A 19,269-nucleotide genomic window follows, 5' to 3' on the forward strand; every position below is an offset into this window, starting at 1 on the left:
GGAAAATTATGTGAATTTTAAGATTAAAAGAATAAAAAGGATAGTTTGGGAATTTAGTTAAAATATAAGGGATATAAAAGTAATTTCCATGGTCAAAGAAAATGACTTTAAGTACTTAGAAAAAAAAAGTTAGGAATCCTAACTTTTTATTTTTGACTGACTTTAAGAACTTTCTGGCTTAAAGTTAGCATTAAGCAAATACGTCCAAAAGCTGAAAAGGGACTTTAAATTGATTTTGACCAACTTAAAGCCAATTCAAACCGCTCTAAATAAAACACGACTCTTCCACCTTAAAATCCTACGCTCAGCATTGTACACAGTCCTCCCTCATACGTATCATTGTCCTATTCTGTCTCTGCTTCTTCTTAATCATGAATGTCAGCATTTTCGCTGTTGGAGATTGAAACCCTAGATATACTCTCACCCTTTGACTAAAGAAAACCAAAGCCCTCGATACGCTGAGAAATATTAAAAAGTAATCAATCCAGGTCTGAAACAACGAGAGAAAATTCACCAACCAACACTCCATCATGTCGGTTCAGAGATTCTTCCAGCATCGCCGTTACTCTCGTAATTCGCCGGAAATCTACTTTCTCTACAATTTCACTTCTTCATATTCTAACACTAAACCCTCCAATCTTTTCGATCCCTACCGCCGTCACAACTATGGGCACAGCCGGTATGTCCACTTTCTGAACTCGTTGTTACCATCAAAGCCACAATTTATTATTCCGCACAGTGTTTCCTTCTGCCGTTCGTTCTCCACTCGTGACTCGCGAATTGGTGACATCAGTGACTCGGTGGTTACTCAGGATGACAACACAGAGTTGTTGATCAGCGAAAATATTAGTGCAAGTGTTGAAGAGGCGATTCTTCCAGTTCGTGCCTTGATTTCGTTGTTGGATGGTTATCATGAACTCACTGGCTTCCCATGGTAACATACTCCATTCGTTCCAATTTTTTGTTAAGCACCTTTATATATGTTTATATGATTTTCAGATATTCTGAGCTTTTTGCTGATATTTTAAACATTCCTAGTTTCGATGTAAAATTGAAATGTAGTTCTAAAAGATGGCTTTGATAATTGATTCAGTAAGTTGAAAAGAGCCATGATGCACAACTTGAAATTCATATACAGAAGTTAAGCAAACAATGCAGAAAATTCTAGCTTGTGAATTGTAATATATGTGGAAAATAACTGCTCTGTCCTTACCTTGCAAAAAAAAGTTGTCTTTCACTAATAGGAACTCAACAATTACAAGGGCTATTAATTACTCAGGGAAGGCACATCTAGCTGCAAACAACGGGGGAAGAAGCTACTTGGAAGTGGTTCATAAAAATAAACCAAAAGGAAATGGAGGTAAATATGATGTTGAGTTGTTGAAGGCTCAAGCCCACCTTGCTGATACAGACCTCCTTGGAAGGTGTCTAGTTGGGAAGTTATCTAGCGAAAAGTACACTCCTACTAGAAATGATGTCAGAATATGGTACAACAGTCCTCGAAAGGGGAACAAGGAATCCAAATCTATGATATGAACGGTTTTATGTTTCTCTTTGAGTTTTAGTCCAGAAAGGCAACCGAACATGTTATATGGGACATGGGAGGAGGCAAAGTTGTCGTCTAAAGCTCCAATGCTGGGTCATCAACAATAGGATCCTATCCAAACTATCACGAGTTAGAGTGGTTTTGGATTCGAGTTCTAGGGTTACCTCTTCATCTGTGGTTTAGCTGGATGATGAAGAAGATAGGTGATAGATGTGGAGGATGGATTGAAACAAAGGAGGAGATTGATTTGAGAAATCATTTGCGATGGGCGAGATTATGAGTAAAGGGTCCGGCGGAAAAGATCCTGACAACCATGGATGTCACCGACGGAGGCATCATCTTCATACTACCAGTCTAGGTTGAAGCTCCGGCAACATACTGGAAAATGGAAGTAGGGGAGGGTAATACGGTATAAGAGAGAGAAAGGGGAGAATATCGAGGGAAAGTACAATTAGATATCTTGACGTTGATAGATCTTCGACCGGTTGAGGTTATCATTTTTGACCTCATGGAATAAGTATTTATAACATGAGGCTCATCATTATTCCTTAAGGAGCCCAACATACATCTGCATTGAAATTCCACCCTGCTTCTAAGAGAAATTGTTTCAATTTGAAACTGGTTAGGATCCTATAAATCGCCATTCCCTCTGTTTGTTTTGTTGGGGAGAGGTAGGGGTATTCCAATATAGTTGTGTTGTTATTGCCTCTCAATCATCACATTATTTTGCTATTGTTATTGTTATTGTCTTGTACAATTTGCATTGCTTTTCGTTTTTGCCATTATGATATATATATATATATATATATATATAATATTTTTGAGCCGAGGGTCTTTCGGAAACAGCCTATCTATCTACATGAGTTAGTGGTAAGGTCTGCGTACATTCTATCCTCCTCAGACCCCGCTTGTGGGATTTCACTGGGTATGTTGTTGTTATTGCAAAGACCCCCATCAAACATTTTTGCTAATCCCGGGAATGACAATTGTAGCTGCTTCCTTTCATTTCTACCACTATTTACAATTTTGGAAATGCGATTTGATAAAGCTAGCTCTGATAATTCCAACTTTTGCATAAATTACCTTGCCCTTCTGTTACCAGTTCCATTCGTTTGCATAAGCCTATAATATTAAACCCTATCAAATGTAACTCTATTCATTTGATTTCTTAGTCTTTTTACCACTTCATACTAGCTGTTATTTAACTCTAGGTCTTCAAAGGATTTGTTACCTGAAGAGAATAAGCGAACTCCACCCGTGGTATCTTTATTATCATACAACATCCATCTTTCTCATCGCCGTAAAGTAGGCTTAAGTTACTAAATGAATGAATTAGAGGTTGTTTGACTTGAAGACAAGTTATGTTGGAACTAATTATGTTGGGATTAGTATGTTGAGATTAGTTATCCTGGTATTATTTCTCATTGAATGTCTAGTTTTTTGTATTAAAAGTAATGTGCTTTGCATAATTTTTAAGAATAAGTTATTATTTTACAAAAATACCGTCCACCTTATTTAGCTTTTTTATATTAGTGATGTATAAAAAGGGGTTGAGGGGGTATCTTAAGTAATTTTAACTATTTTATCCTAGGATAAACTATTCCAGGATTATTATTCCACCCAAAGGCCGGGATAACTTATCCTAGTACGAATTATTAATCGTGGGATAAGTAGGATTACGGGGTACTAAAAATTTATCTCAAGGTTATCTCCCCTTATGCATCATACCAAACATGTCCGTAAAGTTTACAGGATGCACAAGAATGATTTAGAGAGTTCAAGGGTAAAGGATCAAATAAGAGAAGGAGAGATGACAAAAAAGAACAGAATGGAGAATAGATGAAAATAAGTGAGAACTAGTACAAATAGTTGCATGTCATTGCTAACTTGTGACAATGGATTCCAATGGATGCCTATGTATGTCGTACTATCCTCAATCTAGTCAAATGTGGCAGTGTCTACTTTTTGGGTTGGAGGAACAGGCTCATTCAAAATCCAAATGTTAGATATTTCAGAGACCATGCATATTTTCCATGTGAATTTTATGCCTTAGGTTTTGCATTTGTGCTGAATGCCGTTGTCTGTAATTCAGTGTGAACTTTGTGCTTTAGGATATGCCAGGTTTGTACTTTCTACAAAAATGTACTATCCATTAGCAGTAACCATCACATTGTTGCTATTTTTGTGTTTAAAAAGAATGGTGAAACTGCTCAATTATGTACTACACTGATACCAATCAAAAAAACATTCTGTAGTTCACTTTTTTAGAGTCAGTCCTTCACTTTTCACTAAATTACCCCCACAAGGATCGTCCAGTTTTTCGTCCACGGAGGAACATTTTTACTGACAAATTCTTTCCAAAAGCCTATAGAACAGTCCGTAATGTCTTAATTTAGTATTTTCTTTCTAATTTTTATTCAATGCTAGTATATGGGCACTTGGTTTTGAAATCATACACTGTACGTACTTGGTTTGCAGGTGGATCATTATAGCTTCTTCAACAGTTGCTTTGAGGCTTACGTTATTCCCGTTTGTAATATTGCAACGCCAAAAGATGAAAAGAATGGAAGAGTTATTTCCTAAATGTGAGGCTTTGTTTTCAGCACCATTAATTTCCCTTTATCTGATGCTAATTTTGGAACTCAAAAAGTAGGATGGAGTGAAAGAGGGGAATGAGTAGGTGGTCCTCTTTTTCCTTTGGTTAGAATTTCGGAAAGAAGATATTTGAGGCCTGTTGTCCATACAAATAATTTCATTATCTCAACTTCAATTTGAGATGTTAATTGACCATAAATGTGTGTTTTACAATTTAATCCATTATTTTAGCTTCAACTTGAGATGGATAATTTGAAGTCAAAAAACTGGTTTGAGGAGTATCTCAAGTGAAACAATGATTTTTACTATCTAAACTTCAACTTTGTTTCCAAGTGAAATTTTGTCCAAACACAGCTAACTTCCAAATACTCTTTTCAATTTCAACTTTTAGTACTCTTTATCTTTCAACCTACATGCCTATTTAGAGTATTAAAATCTTCAATCTAGATGCCCTTGTGTTCCCTATTATTCAAAACTATGTAAATTTTACTTTTATCTTCAGTTCTACTTCTCCCTCCAAGTGCTTCAGTATATATTTGCCCTAGAGTAGAGTTGGCTATATCTTCATTTAATCATTTCATGTTTCTTGAGGTGCTCTTCTTTAAAATGAAACTTACACAATGTTCAAAAGAGGATGGAGTAGTGGTTCGGCATGGGAGCAACAATGTGGGCACACCAGGTTCGGATCCCAGCTACAATACTTAGTATGTCCTATCTGCTTCAGCCTTGATGGGCATAAATTGGGAAACCTACGCTTGTGATCCAGCCAAGTTGCCGTGTAGATCAGTTGAGGAGGTGCTCTCAAGCTAGCCCACACACTACTGATTAAAAAAGACAAGAAAAAAGGAACTAGGATAACTTTGCTGATGCTGCTATTTTCTTTGTTCTGTAAAGAATCTATCTCATAATGACATGTCCACCCTAAAAATATAGATGAAAAAGAAAGAGTGAAGAGGCTAGCCTCAATGAGTTGTTCGAGACAACAGACATAGTAATTTACCTCTTAATAGAGATGTATGCACGCCAGACGCTATTACTTTTTAACTGATCTTTTTATGCATTTTTAAGTGCCTCCTCCATTGCCTCCGCCTATGTCAGGAAGGAGTCTTAGGGGCCAACTTAAAATCTTTTTTAAGGAGAAACGAGCGGCAGGCGGTCCTTCACTTTTTTGGCTTTTCGTCCCTCTGACACTTCAGGTGATAATCCTATATAATTTATTATATCAAGTTTATTTGCCTTAGAAGACTTTTCATATATAGTAGATAGTTGACTATTTTTCATTATACATTATAGAACACCGAGGAAATTGATACTTTTATTTGGGTGTCATGTGTAGCAAAACAAAAATTTGAAAGTCATCATGTTTTAGAATTCATTATTTGCCCATTTAGTATGAGTAGGAGTTAGACTACAATAAGTTATATTTCTTTTTCTATGTCTGTTTGCTTTATGCTTAGTCTTTGATGAACACTTCACCCGAAAAAGTAGATGCATTGATGTCATTTTTATTGTCACATTCTGTCGAAGCTTTTGAAATCTCTGCATGAAATTTGTTACTTCATCGATGAAAGTAGATGTTGTAGAGTAATTTTGTCATCTTGGTCATGATCTTTATGCGTTTATAGGTGCCCTGCTTTCTTCTTTGGGTTACGACTATTAGAAGAATGTCACTGCATCATCATGAAGGCTTTGATTGTGTAAGAACACCCTTTTTCATTTATGCAATTCTTGTGCAGGGTCGGTTTTCTTTTTGGTATTATAAGTCTTTTCTTTCTCCCTTTAATTGCTTAGTTTGGTTTTGTATCATCATCTTTTACAAGGCTCAATTGATACACCTAGTGAAAAGCTGACTGTATAAGCATTGTTGATGCATATAACATGCGATCCGACAACATAGCGGTGAAACTAATATAGTAATTCGCAAGTAAGTGAGGCACATAATATATGCTACACAAATAGTAAATATTTCGACTGCCTTGTTTTTTCCTCTTCTTATTGCTTCGTCCCTTTGTCGTATCTCCTCCCGCAAACAAAGAGCACATTTTACGCTCATCCAATGAGGTTTTCCGTTGTTTTAGAGATATCTCAAATGGTTTTTAAATTCATAAAGCCTCTCTATATCATGAACCATATTTTTATTGTATGGACAACCCTCTTTGTCCCTCACGACCATTTAATCAATCAACTATGCCCTAACCCAAACTATTAGTTTGGTTATATTCTCCACATTCATTCCAGTTTATTCAAAAAGTTTATTAGGAGATTTGTGATAATTAGATTATTATTACATTGGTTGTCAACCAACTACTACCATCCTCTTTTTATCTGAATTTGACTCGAGTTATACTTTGCAACGAGGATTCTTTTAAAGTCACTCGAGATAGCTTTTTCTGATGAATTAAACTATATTGGTGCAAGGGGGAAAACCCTAATACTTGCTCTTCCACAAAAAAACACGATTATTTGCTAAGAGCATCCAGTATTGGAATATCATTTATGGTCTAGAAGTGCACATAAAACAGAAATGTTCCACTAATCTGGACAAAGTGATCTCAGCTCCACATAACAGCCAATGGGATTATGTTCGATGCTCCCATTCACACTTCTATATTTCCTTCCAACTCACATTTAGTACAATAATTTTCAGCAGTTCTTCAAAATATTGTACAAGGTACTTCCGATTTGTGTCTATTCCTTCCCTTTAGTAGGTACTTTTTTGGACCAACTAGCATTTTTCAGTTGTCTCACATTGAGTTTCATACTGTATATTCCTTGTGAGATGCATGCAACGCCAATGGTAGTCTCCCAGATAAACAATGGGAAGCAAATAACTTTACAATTTAAGACCTGGCCTACTACCCGATGTTCTCAACCACAAAGGTAATTTCACATTTTTTCATTTTATCCTTAACTGACACCGTTTGAAACCATAGTAATGTGCACTTGAAGTTATATCTCTGATCCTTCTCGGTGTTTTATACGCAAGCGTATCATTTGTACATGTAATGATTCTTTTATAGCATTGATCACTAAAGGGGAAGACACTATAAGACACTAAGGGGCCGTTTGGTAGATGGATAAGAAATAATTTATCCATGTATTAATTTTCGTATAACTTCTACAACGTTTGGTAGGTAGATATGAAATAAGTTATTCATGTATAAAATAAATACGATGTGTGGTTGACATTTTAGAAACCCGCATAACTAATACATCTATAAGTTATGTGGGAATCTATGTATTATTTTTTGCAGTATAAAATGTGGAATAACTAATACATGTATGCACCCAAGGGTGTGGCCTAGTGGTCAATGAAGTGGTTGAGAGCCATGAGGTCTCAGGTTCAAATCCTAGCGGAGACAAAAACACTAGGTGATTCTTCCCATCTGTCTTAGTCTGGGTGGACAGAGTACCTGTTACTGGTAAGAGATAACACGTATTCAGTGGAATTAGTCGAGGTGCGCTAAAGCTAATCCGAAAACCACAATCATAAAAAAAAATAATTAAAAAAAAATTACATGTATAATTAATATATGAATGACTAATCTCTGCATAACTCTAACTAGCTAACAAACGACCTCTAAGTTGTAGCACTAGCACACTACGACTTTTCAGCCTCCTGCAGGCCCCTTCATTCCCTCCACCTTACACGGAATAATAAGAGTGCCTAAGGCGGATTCCGTTTGTCTTTAATGATAGACAAAATGAAAGACTTTCTCAAGATTCTGATTCATCCACTTGAGATTTTTAAATTAAAATAGGTTGGTTGAGCTTGTAAATTCACTCAATCTCATTGAATAAGTAAACAATTTAATTGGTTCAATTGCACGATGCCAACAAAATCGAGTGCATTCCCAATTTATTAAATTAACTGATCGACGTGCGGAAGAGTAAAAACTAGACCCAAATAAGAGTTCTGCCATCTTACTTTACTAATTTCATTTCTGTATGATAGTCACCCCATTCTCACTGCTCCCTTTCTCGGTAAAGCAGAGTGAGCATCTTCTTTCTTTGCTACTGCTGCCATACCACAAAGAAGTCCAATAGTTGGCTTACGTCTTCTTTCAACCCTGAAAAGAGCATATCATCCCGGGATTAAAAACCTATCAGTCTGATTGAAGGTGCATAAAAGTTTGCTGCCAATTACTTGTTGAGAAACTTAATAAACTAATTGGGAAGTTAGTGTTAGGGCATCAGAATGCCTTCACTAAGAAGAGGCAAATAACTGATGCAGACTTAATTGCGAATGAAGTGCTGACTGGAGACAGAAAGGTGGAGAAGTCTTCTCTGCAAGCTTGATATGGAAAAGGCTTTTGATTGACTGAATTAGTCCTACCCTAGTGCAATTTTAAGGAAAATGAGTTCGGAGATAGGTGGCTAAAGGGGATAAAATTCAGTATTTCTTCTGCAAAATTTTCTCTGATAAATGAAAGTCTCGTAGGTTAATAATCACCACAAAAGATCTCAAACAGGAAGATCCACTTTCTGCATTCCAAGTGCTTTTCTATGGTGGGTCTTAGCAAGATGTTGGAAAAAGTAAACATTTTGCAATGGTTAAAAAGTTTCAAAGTTGCAACCATAACTGGGAACTATGTGTCAGTACATACTTTCTATATGTTGATGATACACCGAGTTTTGGTGGTGCAGAAAAGTCACAAGTACATCTCAATTTAACATCGTTAATCTTCAAAGCAATGTGTGGATTGCACCATCAACATGTTCAAAAGTGTTACCTATCCGGTAAATGAAGTAAGAATTGGGAGAATTCACAGAAATTATTGTTGCAGGATATTCTACTTTTCGACAGCTTATTTGGGGCTTCATCTTGGTGCTAAAAGCAAGTCAACATAGGTTTGGAATGGGATTATAGAGAAATTCGAGAAAAGGCTTTCAACCTGATCAAATGCAATACATTTCAATCGCGGCAGACTAACAATAATCAATGGGTTATGAATAACACTCTTACCTATTTCACTACACTTTCCTGTTCCAGTAAGGTTCTCAAGTGACTTGATAGATTAGAAGGAATTTCCTATGGGAAAGTAATAGCCAAAATTACAAATTCATTTGGTGAAGTGGAGTAAACTTATCCAACCCAAAGCAAGGTGGTCTAGGCATCAGGATTCTGGCAATCGCAAATGCATGTCCATGAAAATTGAAATGCTTATGGAGGTACAACCAAGATGAACCTGGTCTATTGAAAGAAGTTATTACGTCCAAGTATGGAGAGCGAAAACATTGGTGCACTAAATTACCCAAATCCCCCAATGTGTTGGTTTATGGTCCAGCACACACAAGCTATGGACTGAATTCTTCAACAACTGTCTTTAAGGTAGGACATGGATTACATATCAGCTTTTGGAAAGATATATGGCTGGGCGATAATTTTCCTTAAGGTGAATATCTATGGCTCTTTCTGATCGCGTGTTCTGGACTCCACCACTGCAGAAAATAGAGATGGCAGCACTTGGGACATTCACTTAAGTAGGAATGTCCAACATTGGGAACTTGATGACCTTCTTGACCTACTTGCTACACTGGAAAGAGCCACAATGAATACACAGGAGTCGGGACATTGACAAACTTGGATGGAGAAGAGCAAGATATGGGGCATTGAAGGGGTAAATATTTTACTATTTTGGAGTATAAATGTTCTTTTCCCAAAATAAAATATGGCTAATGGTTCCTGCTGGTATTTTTTCTGGTATGTATGGACAGAAAGAGACTAAAGATGTTTTGATAGAATTTCAACTCCTAACTATTCCGTTGAAGCCAACTGTCTTCTCAACTACTTTTGCTGGAGTAATTTATCCTATGTAAGTAATATTGATCAATTTTTGGATTTTGTTAGCTCCCTGATCTTATGTTAGGATTCTCTTATGTAATGAAACTACAATTCTCTTTTGTACATACTGCATCTTCTTGATGCCATCAATGAAACTTCTTGCTTCATAAAAATAAATAAATCAAATAATACAAGCATGCCATCCACAAATAGCAATTAAGAACCTGTAAGCTTTCTTGGATTCCTACGTTAGTTGTGAAGCCATTCAAACAACCCTCTGTTTTTGCTCTATCATTTGCTTGCTAAGCATCTCTTGACATGTAGTTTAGCACATAAGGGACAAGTGATTGTATACTCCTTGGGTATCTGAAGAAGTTGGTGGGATTTCCATTAACAAGGATTGAGAATTTGATGAATATATAAAAATATATTTGTTGTCTCCTCCTATCGATGAACCCTATCTGTAATTCAAAATCTAAGAAGTCTTCATTGATGTGGGCATGTCTTCCCGAATCCAAGTTGCATGCAGTCCTGCCTTCTTTTTGGAGACTAGCAACTATTCTGCAGTCAGCACTGCATCTAATAATGTCTCTTTCAACTAAACATCCTGGGCGAAATGATACCATGACATTTAAAATCTTCTTGTGTCTTAAGGAGAGTACATGTGCATAAACTAATCTTTTTGTTTGGGGATAAAGAGAATATTTGTGATTTTTAAAAATATTTTGTTTTTGATGAAGGTATTCCATTCACAAAAGGGCATCAAGAGATAAGAACAGAGTTTTATTGAATTTGCAATTTTTTTTAATGCTCCTAGGCAGGTTTAACAAGGACCCTCTCTCTCCTACTTTCTAGGGGAGGGAACAACCCTTTTCTTTCTTCTTCAATCTCCTAACCTTTTTCTTTCTTCTTTAATCTCCTGAGATCAAGCTAAAACTCCCCTCAAGTTCCAAAAAGCTGCGGAACGACCAGGTGGAAAGGTATTCAGGAACTCAAAGGGTTAGTTTTTGATATGAAATTCAAGAGTAATGGAAGCAGTTTCAAGGGAAGATTGACAATTGAAGGTGGACCATGAAGTTGAATGTCATCTCATGGAATGTGGGTGGTATCAATGATGGGGGAAAGAGAACAGTCCTAAAGAGTTTAATCCATGAATGGGGAGTGACACCTACTAGAGACAAAGGTTGGAGGGGATATCTTAGCTTTTGTTAAAGAAATCTGGGCTAATAGATGTGTCAAATATGAAAGTCTACAAGCAAATGGCACTAAAGGGGGAATATTAATTATGTAGGACAACAGATCGTGGAAAGGGGAACTCATTTGCTCTCGGGTGTATTCTCTGTCTTGCAGATTCAAGGCAGTGAATCAAAAACCTTTTAATGGTGTTTGACAGGTATCTATGGGCCAACTTCTAGAAGAGAAAAGACTTGAATTATGGGAGGAGATTGGTGGAGTCAAAAGGTCTTTGTGATGATTTGTGGGTGGCTTGTGGAGATTTCAACACAACTAAATTTATTTCTGAGAAAAAGAATGCAACCACCTTATCCAGGAGTATGAAAGACTTCTCAAAGTTCATTGAAGATGCCGAATTGGTAGATCCTCCTCTAAATGGTGGAACATTCACATGGGCTAGAGGTGTCACTCAAAGACTCTTTTTTAAAAAATAGATAGATTCCTCTTCACCTCCAAACGGGATGACGAATTTACAAGCATAAACCAATCCATTCTTCCTAAGGTCATCTAGTCACTGGCCACTATCTCTGAAATGTGGGAATTGGAGCAGCTCAAAGTCTCACTTCAAGTTTGAAAATTGGTGGTTGAGAGGAAGGCTTTATCAGGTGAAGATGTGGTGGGACTCTTGTACAGTGACAGGCAGACCTGTAGTGCAATGGAACTGAAGGCACTGAAGTTTGATCAGAGAATGGAATCTAGTAACTAATAACAATCTAAGGATGAAAAAGTTTCACTTAATTAGATTTCAGACCTAGACAAGTTACAACAGATGAGGAGTCTAGACAGTGTTGACACTGCATTAAAGGCCATTTTGAGCACTAAATTTGAAGAGTTGTCCACAAGGGAGGAAATACACTTGAGGCAAAGGTCAAGAGTGCAATGGTTGAAACCGGGGAGGGGGAGAGGGGGGGACACAAAAACTCACAATTTTTCCAGATATCAGCAAATGCCCACAAAAGGTACAACAATATTTATTACCTAGTAGTGGGAGGAGTTGAAACAAAATAGCCAAGGGTGATCAAAGAAGAAAATATTAAGTTGTGTGAGCAGTTTTATACAGAATCAAAAAATTGGAGACCAGTGTTTGACCGGATTGCAGGCTCTATGATATCTGAACATGAACAAGAAAAGGAATGGTTGCAGAGACCCTTTGAAGAAGAGGAGGTATTTGAGTGCATTAAGCTTTGTGCTGTAGATAAAGCTCCAAGGTCAAATGGCTTTAATATGGGTTTCTATATTCACTGTTGTGATATAATTAAAGAAGATATCATGCAAACAATTCACAATTTCCATAACCAGGAGTTTTTAGAAAAAAAGTTTCAATGCCACATACGTATCATTGATTCCTAAAAGAAGTGATGCAAACGAGTTAAGAGATTACAGAACTATCAGTCTGATAGGTAGTGTTTACAAAATCATAAGGTTGAAGACAGTTATGCTCAAATTAGTAGATTCACATCAGATCATCAAGAGTAGGCAGATCATGGATGCTGCCCTGATTGCTAATGAATGTCTGGACTCAAGAATTAAACAGGGCAAAGCTGGCATCCTTTGTAAACTAGGCATAGAAAAAGCATTTGACCATGTGAATTGGAGATTTCTACTTAACATTGCTGAAGAGAATGGGTTTTGGCAATAAATGGTTGAAGTGGATTCAGTTTTATATCAACATAGTCAAATTCTCAATCCTGATTAAGAAGGTTTTTTTTCACTTCAAGTAGAGGATTAAAAGGTGATCCCCAATCACCTTTCCTCTTTCTGATTGTCATGGGGGGTCTAAACAACATGATGATTACAGCTCACCAAAACAATTGGCTCAGAGGTTTTAAGGTTAACAACAAGCAAGGGGATAATTTGGAAATCACCCATCTACTTTATGCTGATGATGCAATTTTATGTGATGCAGACGCTGAGCAAATGAAGATTCCGAGAGCCATTTTGACTATTTTTAAAGGGGTTTCTGGTGTTCATGTGAACGGGAGGAAGAGACTCATGTTCCTAGTCAATGAACCATAGAACTTCTAGCCTTGTGTGGATATCCTAGGAGGAGAAGTAGGCAACTTGCCCACAACTTATCTTGGGATGTCCTAGGGGCACAATGCAGATCATAGACATGTAATGGAGTGCTTAAAAATGTGAGGAAAAACTCACTAGATGGTAGAGTCAATACCTATCTCTAGGCGGCAGAGTAATTCTTATTAACAGTGTTCTAGATGCACTCTCTACTTATATGATGTCACTCTTTCCCATACTACCACAGGTTGAAAAAAGGATGGACACACTGAGAAGCAACTTCCTATGGCAAGGCAACAAAGAGGAGAAGTATACATCTTGTCAAATGGAAAATATTAACACTCAACAAAAACAAGGCGGCTGGGCATAAGGAGCTTAAGAAAACAGAACCATAGTCTTCTCATGAAGTAGCTTTGGAGATATACAAATGAAGATCAAGCACTTGGAGAATTGGAAGATTGTGAGTAAGGAAAAATTTGGAGAAGAAAATTCCTGGAAAACCAAAACTGCGAACACTATGTATGGGGTTAGTGTTTGGAAGGCCATCAGAAACATGTGAAATTTTCAATATCGACATCAACTACAAGATAGAGAATTGGCAAAGAACTTTTTGGGAAGACAACTGGCTAGGTAATGGCCGTTTAAAGCAATTGTATCCTGAAGTCTACAATCTGAACCAACAGCAAATGGCAAGAGTTAGTGAGGTATGGAATAACCAAAGATTGAACCTCACCTTTAGAAGATATCTGAATGACTGGGAGCTAAACATATTCACTGCACTTTTTAATAGTCTCAACCGATTCAGTGGAGTGTCAATGGAGCAGGATATAATATGTTGGTTGGGAGACAAATCTAGAGTTTATTTGGTAAGGTCAGCATACCGTTGGATAAACTACAACAGCTCCACACAAATGCAATGACCCTGGAGACATCTGTGGAAGGTAAACAACCATACGAAGTAGCATGCTTTGTATAGTTGGAGGTAAAAAGGGCTTGTTTGACTCAAGACAGGTTGCCAAGAAGGGGAATACACCTATGCTCTATCTGCCTTCTATGTGGGGAATATGCAGAAACAAATAGCCATCTTTTTTTGCACTGCACAGTGACCACTCAACTGTGGGACATCTTCCTAGCTAATATTGGGTTAAGCTGGGCAATGCCCACTAATACATTAGAGTTCACTCAACAGTTGGAGCAGGAGAGGAGGAGCTAGAGCCCCAAAAAAGTTTTTGAAAATTATTCCAGGATGCATATGGTGGACCATCTGGAAGGAAGAGGAACTCAAGAGGTTTTGAAAATAGCTTCATCCAGAAGATAAAGCATAATTATATTCAACTTTTGCATTTTTGGTTTTTATGGAATGGTTATAGTAGATACAGGGACACAAACATAGTCTTGAGTCCCCATAGATTTTATACTTTTGCTAACCAAGCCTAGATGTTGCTTGTAATTATAGCCTCCTTGGTTTTCCTTTGGAATCAATACAAATGTTACCTTATCAAAAAAAGGGCATCAAGAAGATGCATAGGTATAAGAAAGTAAATACAAAATAAATAGTTGTTTGCCCCATAAATAGTGTCATATGACAAGGGAACTAACAAAGTCCTAAAACTGATAAGTGCCAATTACAATGGCTAACTTAGTCCAGCAAAGAAGGTTTTGTAAACAATTAGCTTTGAGAGAGTGGTTTGGAAATGAGGTTCCATCAAAGCATCTCCTATTTCTATCATCCATACACTCTTAAAGATGATTGCACGGACCATCAGCCAAATTTTTATGATAGTTTTATCAACTCTCCACAAGCTCCAACTCATTGTGCATCTTTCATATTCTGTGGCATGACCCACTTCAAACCAAAAATACAGTAGAACATACTCCATAGATCAGTGGCAACTGGACAGTGTAAAAACAAGTGGTTGACAATTTCTCTGTTGTTCAAACAAAGATAGCATCTGTTGGCTAGCTGAAATCTTCTCTTGTTGAGGTTATTCGGCATTAAACAAAGCCTTATTAAGAACAATCCAATTGAACCAAATTTTCTCTATCGTTCAAACAAAGATAACATCTTTTGGCTAGCTGAAATATTCTCTTGTTGAGGTTATCCCGAGTTAAACAGGCTTCATTAAGGACAATCCAATTGAAGCAAATGACTTTGGTAGGAAGCTTGATCTTCCAAATCATCTTCCAGGGTCAGTTGGCTATAACCAGGTTCTGTGCACTACTCTGTTTGTAGAATTCCTTCATTGTGAAAATGCCCTTATTTCCCTAACAAATGGTGTCTGATGTGCTCTCAGCAATACTGGCTTCTTCTAGTTCTGCTAGCAATTTCAGCAAGCTGTCTAACTCCCAATCTTATACAACCTTCTCAGGTGAATATCCCAGACATTATCACTTCTGTTTTGAGCTATAGAGGAATCCTTGTTCAAGGCAATCTGGTCTAAAGATGGGTATCCTCTATAAGTGATGTGTTATTGAGCCACCTGTCTTTCCATAATTTGATTTAGTCCCATTACCAAGTTTGAAATGAGTATTTAGAAAGAACACATTGCTTAGCCTACAAATGAACTTCCAGGGACCAACTCCATAAGGTCCATTTGAGCATTTGGTGCTTCAACAATTCTTCTCCCCATGCTTGGCCTTTACCACTTCTTTCCATAGGCTTGCTTCTCCATTGTTATATCTCCACCGCCATTTCATTAGAAGGCTTTTGTTACGTGTAGCTAGTCCTTTGAGGCCAAGTCCTCCATTTCTCTTGGGTCTTGTGACCTTGTCCCTGTTAATCAGATAGAATTTGTGAGGGCTGCTGTTGCCTTCCACCCATTGGCAGTTACTGAAGTTGTCAGGAGGTTGACCTCTTTTCAGTTCTTCCAAATTTATTATTCCAAATCTCGTAGTCTTTGAATTTTGCATCCAATGGAAGTCTAAAGATATGACATTTGGGCCTAACTCAACCCCAAAAGCTAGCTCATGAGGGAAGTTTTGTTCAAGTCCATATAAAGAGATCAATTTTCCATCCATCTACCAATATGGGACTTCTTAACACTCCCCTTCACGTCCAGACCTCAACTGAAGCGTGAACACTTATAAATAGGGGCCCAACTTCGATGAACAACAAATTGGGATGGGCCTGACTTTGATACCATATAAAGATATGACACTTGGGGTTGAGTTAGGCCCAAGGTGCCATATCTTTACATGGTATCAGGGCCAGACTCATCTCAATTTGTTGTTCACCGATGTTGAGCCCCCATTTATAAGTGTTCACGCTCCAGTTGAGGTCTGGAGGATCCAAATCTTGTTTAATCACCTCTCTCTAATATTTCTTCGGCCTACCTCTACCCCTCCAGGTACCCCATATAACCAACCTCTCGCACCTACTCACTGGGGCGTCAATGCACCTCCTTTGCACATGTCCAAATCATCTCAGCCTCACTTCCCTCATCTTGTCCGCCATAGAGGTCAACAGACTCGTGGCCATTATTGAAGAATCTGGGGGAGGGGAAAGTTTTATTAATTCTGACAGGGAGGTGGGGACTCGAGGGGATGAAGGAGCTGGGCAATTGACGAACTTTGAAGAACCATTACCTCTCCAAATTAATGACTCCCTCGCGGAGCAAGAAATTGAAGATAAAGCTTCTCTTTCTGTCCAGTCAAATGTCCTAAAACTTAGTCAATTGTTTGGGGCTGCCTTTGAAGGCTGCGATAAGGTGGCCTTTGATCTTTTTTTAAGAATTGATCAAAAAAGGGATGAACTAAAACAAAAGGTAGCACCTACTTCATCTACCAGTGGTAAGAGACCCATCTCAAAAGAGATTAGAAACCTGGAATTTCATGTGAAATTTAAAGAAGGTGAACCAAGGAGAGTAGTGGGAGGATAACATCAGCCAACTATCAATGAAATTGAAAGTTTTCAGCTGGAATGTGAGGGGGGTAAATAGTGAATGTAAGAGGAGTTTAGTAATGAGAGTACTACAACAATGGGGGGAAGATATATATGTGTTTGTAGAGACCAAACTGAAGAAGAAGAAACACATGTCTTTAGACAGTTGTGGCAGAATAGGTGGATTGGGGAGTCTCATCTGAATGCAATGGGCAGAAGTAGGGGATAGTTGTAATGTGGGATAAGAGATACGGGAGAGGGGAAGTCGTCGCAACTGCCAACCAGAGTCTAACAATAAAATTTGAAGGCATCAACCAGGTTCTTACTTGGTTCCTTAGTGCAGTGTATGCTTCCTGTGGTACTGTGACTATAAGAGAGTTGTGGCAAGATTGAGCAACATCAAGGAGGTATGCAGTAGGCCGTGGGTATCTTTTTTGATAAAGGTAACTTTGTATTCACATGAAAACATCATCCAAAAAATGACGAGATGGTTAGATGCAACCTTCACTGGGCATAGCAAAAAAGAAACAACCAGTCAGGTCCAAGGTTTTACAGTTTTCCTATGAAGTCAACTAAAAATCTATATCCCCCACCATATCTTGTTTACACCAAAAAAAAAGAAGACTAATGCAGTTCATTCTGATCCTCTGGATGCTGTAGATTTTGCCTTCAAAACAACCTTGCATTTCTTTCCTTCCGTACGGTCCACCAAATACAGGCTGGAATTAGTTTCCATCAGTCTTCCTCAAAATTTCTTCTTCCAATTGTCTCCCAGCTCCTCAGCAAATCAAAAGTGTTCTTAGGCATTGTCCAACTTACTCCAAGCATACATAAGAACATGTTCCACAGATTTACAACTGTTATGCAGTGTAGGAAGAGGTGGTTGTTTACCTCTGCCTCCTTGTCACAAAGAAAACACCTTGAGCAAATCTGCAAACCTCTTCTCTGTGAAGATCTCCTAATCACCAGCCACATTAAACAGGACACCTTCAGGGGGATTTATTTTTCCGGATTAGTTTCCAAGGCCAAATTCTAGTGGAAGAGAACCTGATGTTGTTGTTCCAGTAGCATGATTTGATAGAGAATACTACTGTGCAGCTTCCATAGAGGTTTGTTTGGATTTACGGAGATACCTGGAAAAAGGTTCAAAGTCTGTAGAAGACTATCTATTCTGTCTATTTCCCAGTCATTTAAAGCTCTTCTAAATATGAAATTCCAGCCTTGTGGACTCCATATCTGGGCAACAATGTCATTTCTCTGGATACTGTGGTAGTAGAGGTCTGGGAAGGTGGTCTTTAAGCTTTCATCACCTATCCAATGCTCATTCCAAAACTGGATCTTCATACCATTTCCCACATTAAAGGAAATGTTGGTATTGAACTGGGGCCAGAGTCTTTTAACTGTTTTCCATATACTGCATCCAAAAGTAACTTCCACTTCTTCAGTTGTCCATTGGTTCAGGAGTCCATATTTCTCTGTGATGAGTCTCTTCCATAAGGTCATGTCTTCTATGCCAAATTTCCACAACCACTTTTGCAGAAGACAACTGTTGTGGAGGTTGAGCTTCTTGATGCCTAAACCTCCTTGTTTTATGTTGAGGGTAAGGGCATCCCACTTTACTAGATTGTAGCCTCTATTCCCTTTATTCCCCTGCCATAGGAATCTCCTTCTCATTTGGTTGATTTCTTTTCAATGCTTTTTGGGATGGGAAACAAACTCATCATGTAGGTGGAAAGAGCATCCATGACAGATTTTATGAGTGTCAGTCTTCCTCCTCAGGATAAATAGACTCTTCCATCTTGATAGCCTCTTGTTACATCTCTCTGATACTGTGCTCCATACTTCAAGTTCCTTATTTTTTGCTTGGCATTCCCAGAAAATTGGTGGGTAGGAAAGCAACCTTGCAATCTAAATCCATGGCCAACAACTGCATATTCAGGACTTCATTGACTGGGTAGAGGAAGCTCTTGTGCCAGTTTATATGGAGTCCTGAGATGCCTTCAAAAATGGTTAGAATAGCCCTGTGGTGTCTGATTTGTGACACCTCTGCTTCACATGATATAAGCGAGTCATCGGCATACAGTAGGCGGGAAATTTTCATGCCATTTGCTCTACTTATATGAGCTCCAAAACCTCTCAGCCAGCCATTTTCGTTTGCTTTTCTGAGCATATGATTTAGACCCTACATAGCTAGTAAGAACAGGAAGGGTGAGAGGG

General features: G+C 38.0%; 1 protein-coding gene across 2 annotated transcripts in view; it reads left to right on the forward strand.

The window, feature by feature from the left end:
• The first annotated feature begins 298 nt into the window (after positions 1 to 298).
• The window catches only part of LOC129902063 (ALBINO3-like protein 2, chloroplastic), a 55,094-nt gene continuing 36,123 nt past the window's right edge, over positions 299 to 19,269 (forward strand). For both annotated transcript variants that reach the window (XM_055977089.1, XM_055977090.1), the window contains exons 1-4: positions 299 to 934; positions 4,025 to 4,131; positions 5,210 to 5,337; positions 5,767 to 5,838. In XM_055977089.1, coding sequence (XP_055833064.1) covers positions 531 to 934; positions 4,025 to 4,131; positions 5,210 to 5,337; positions 5,767 to 5,838 — 711 coding nt within the window. In that variant the 5' untranslated portion in view covers positions 299 to 530. The remainder of the gene's footprint in view (positions 935 to 4,024; positions 4,132 to 5,209; positions 5,338 to 5,766; positions 5,839 to 19,269) is intronic.

The sequence above is a fragment of the Solanum dulcamara genome, chromosome 9 (genome assembly GCF_947179165.1).
Source record: "Solanum dulcamara chromosome 9, daSolDulc1.2, whole genome shotgun sequence".
In the NCBI taxonomy this organism is placed as follows: Eukaryota; Viridiplantae; Streptophyta; class Magnoliopsida; order Solanales; family Solanaceae; genus Solanum; species Solanum dulcamara.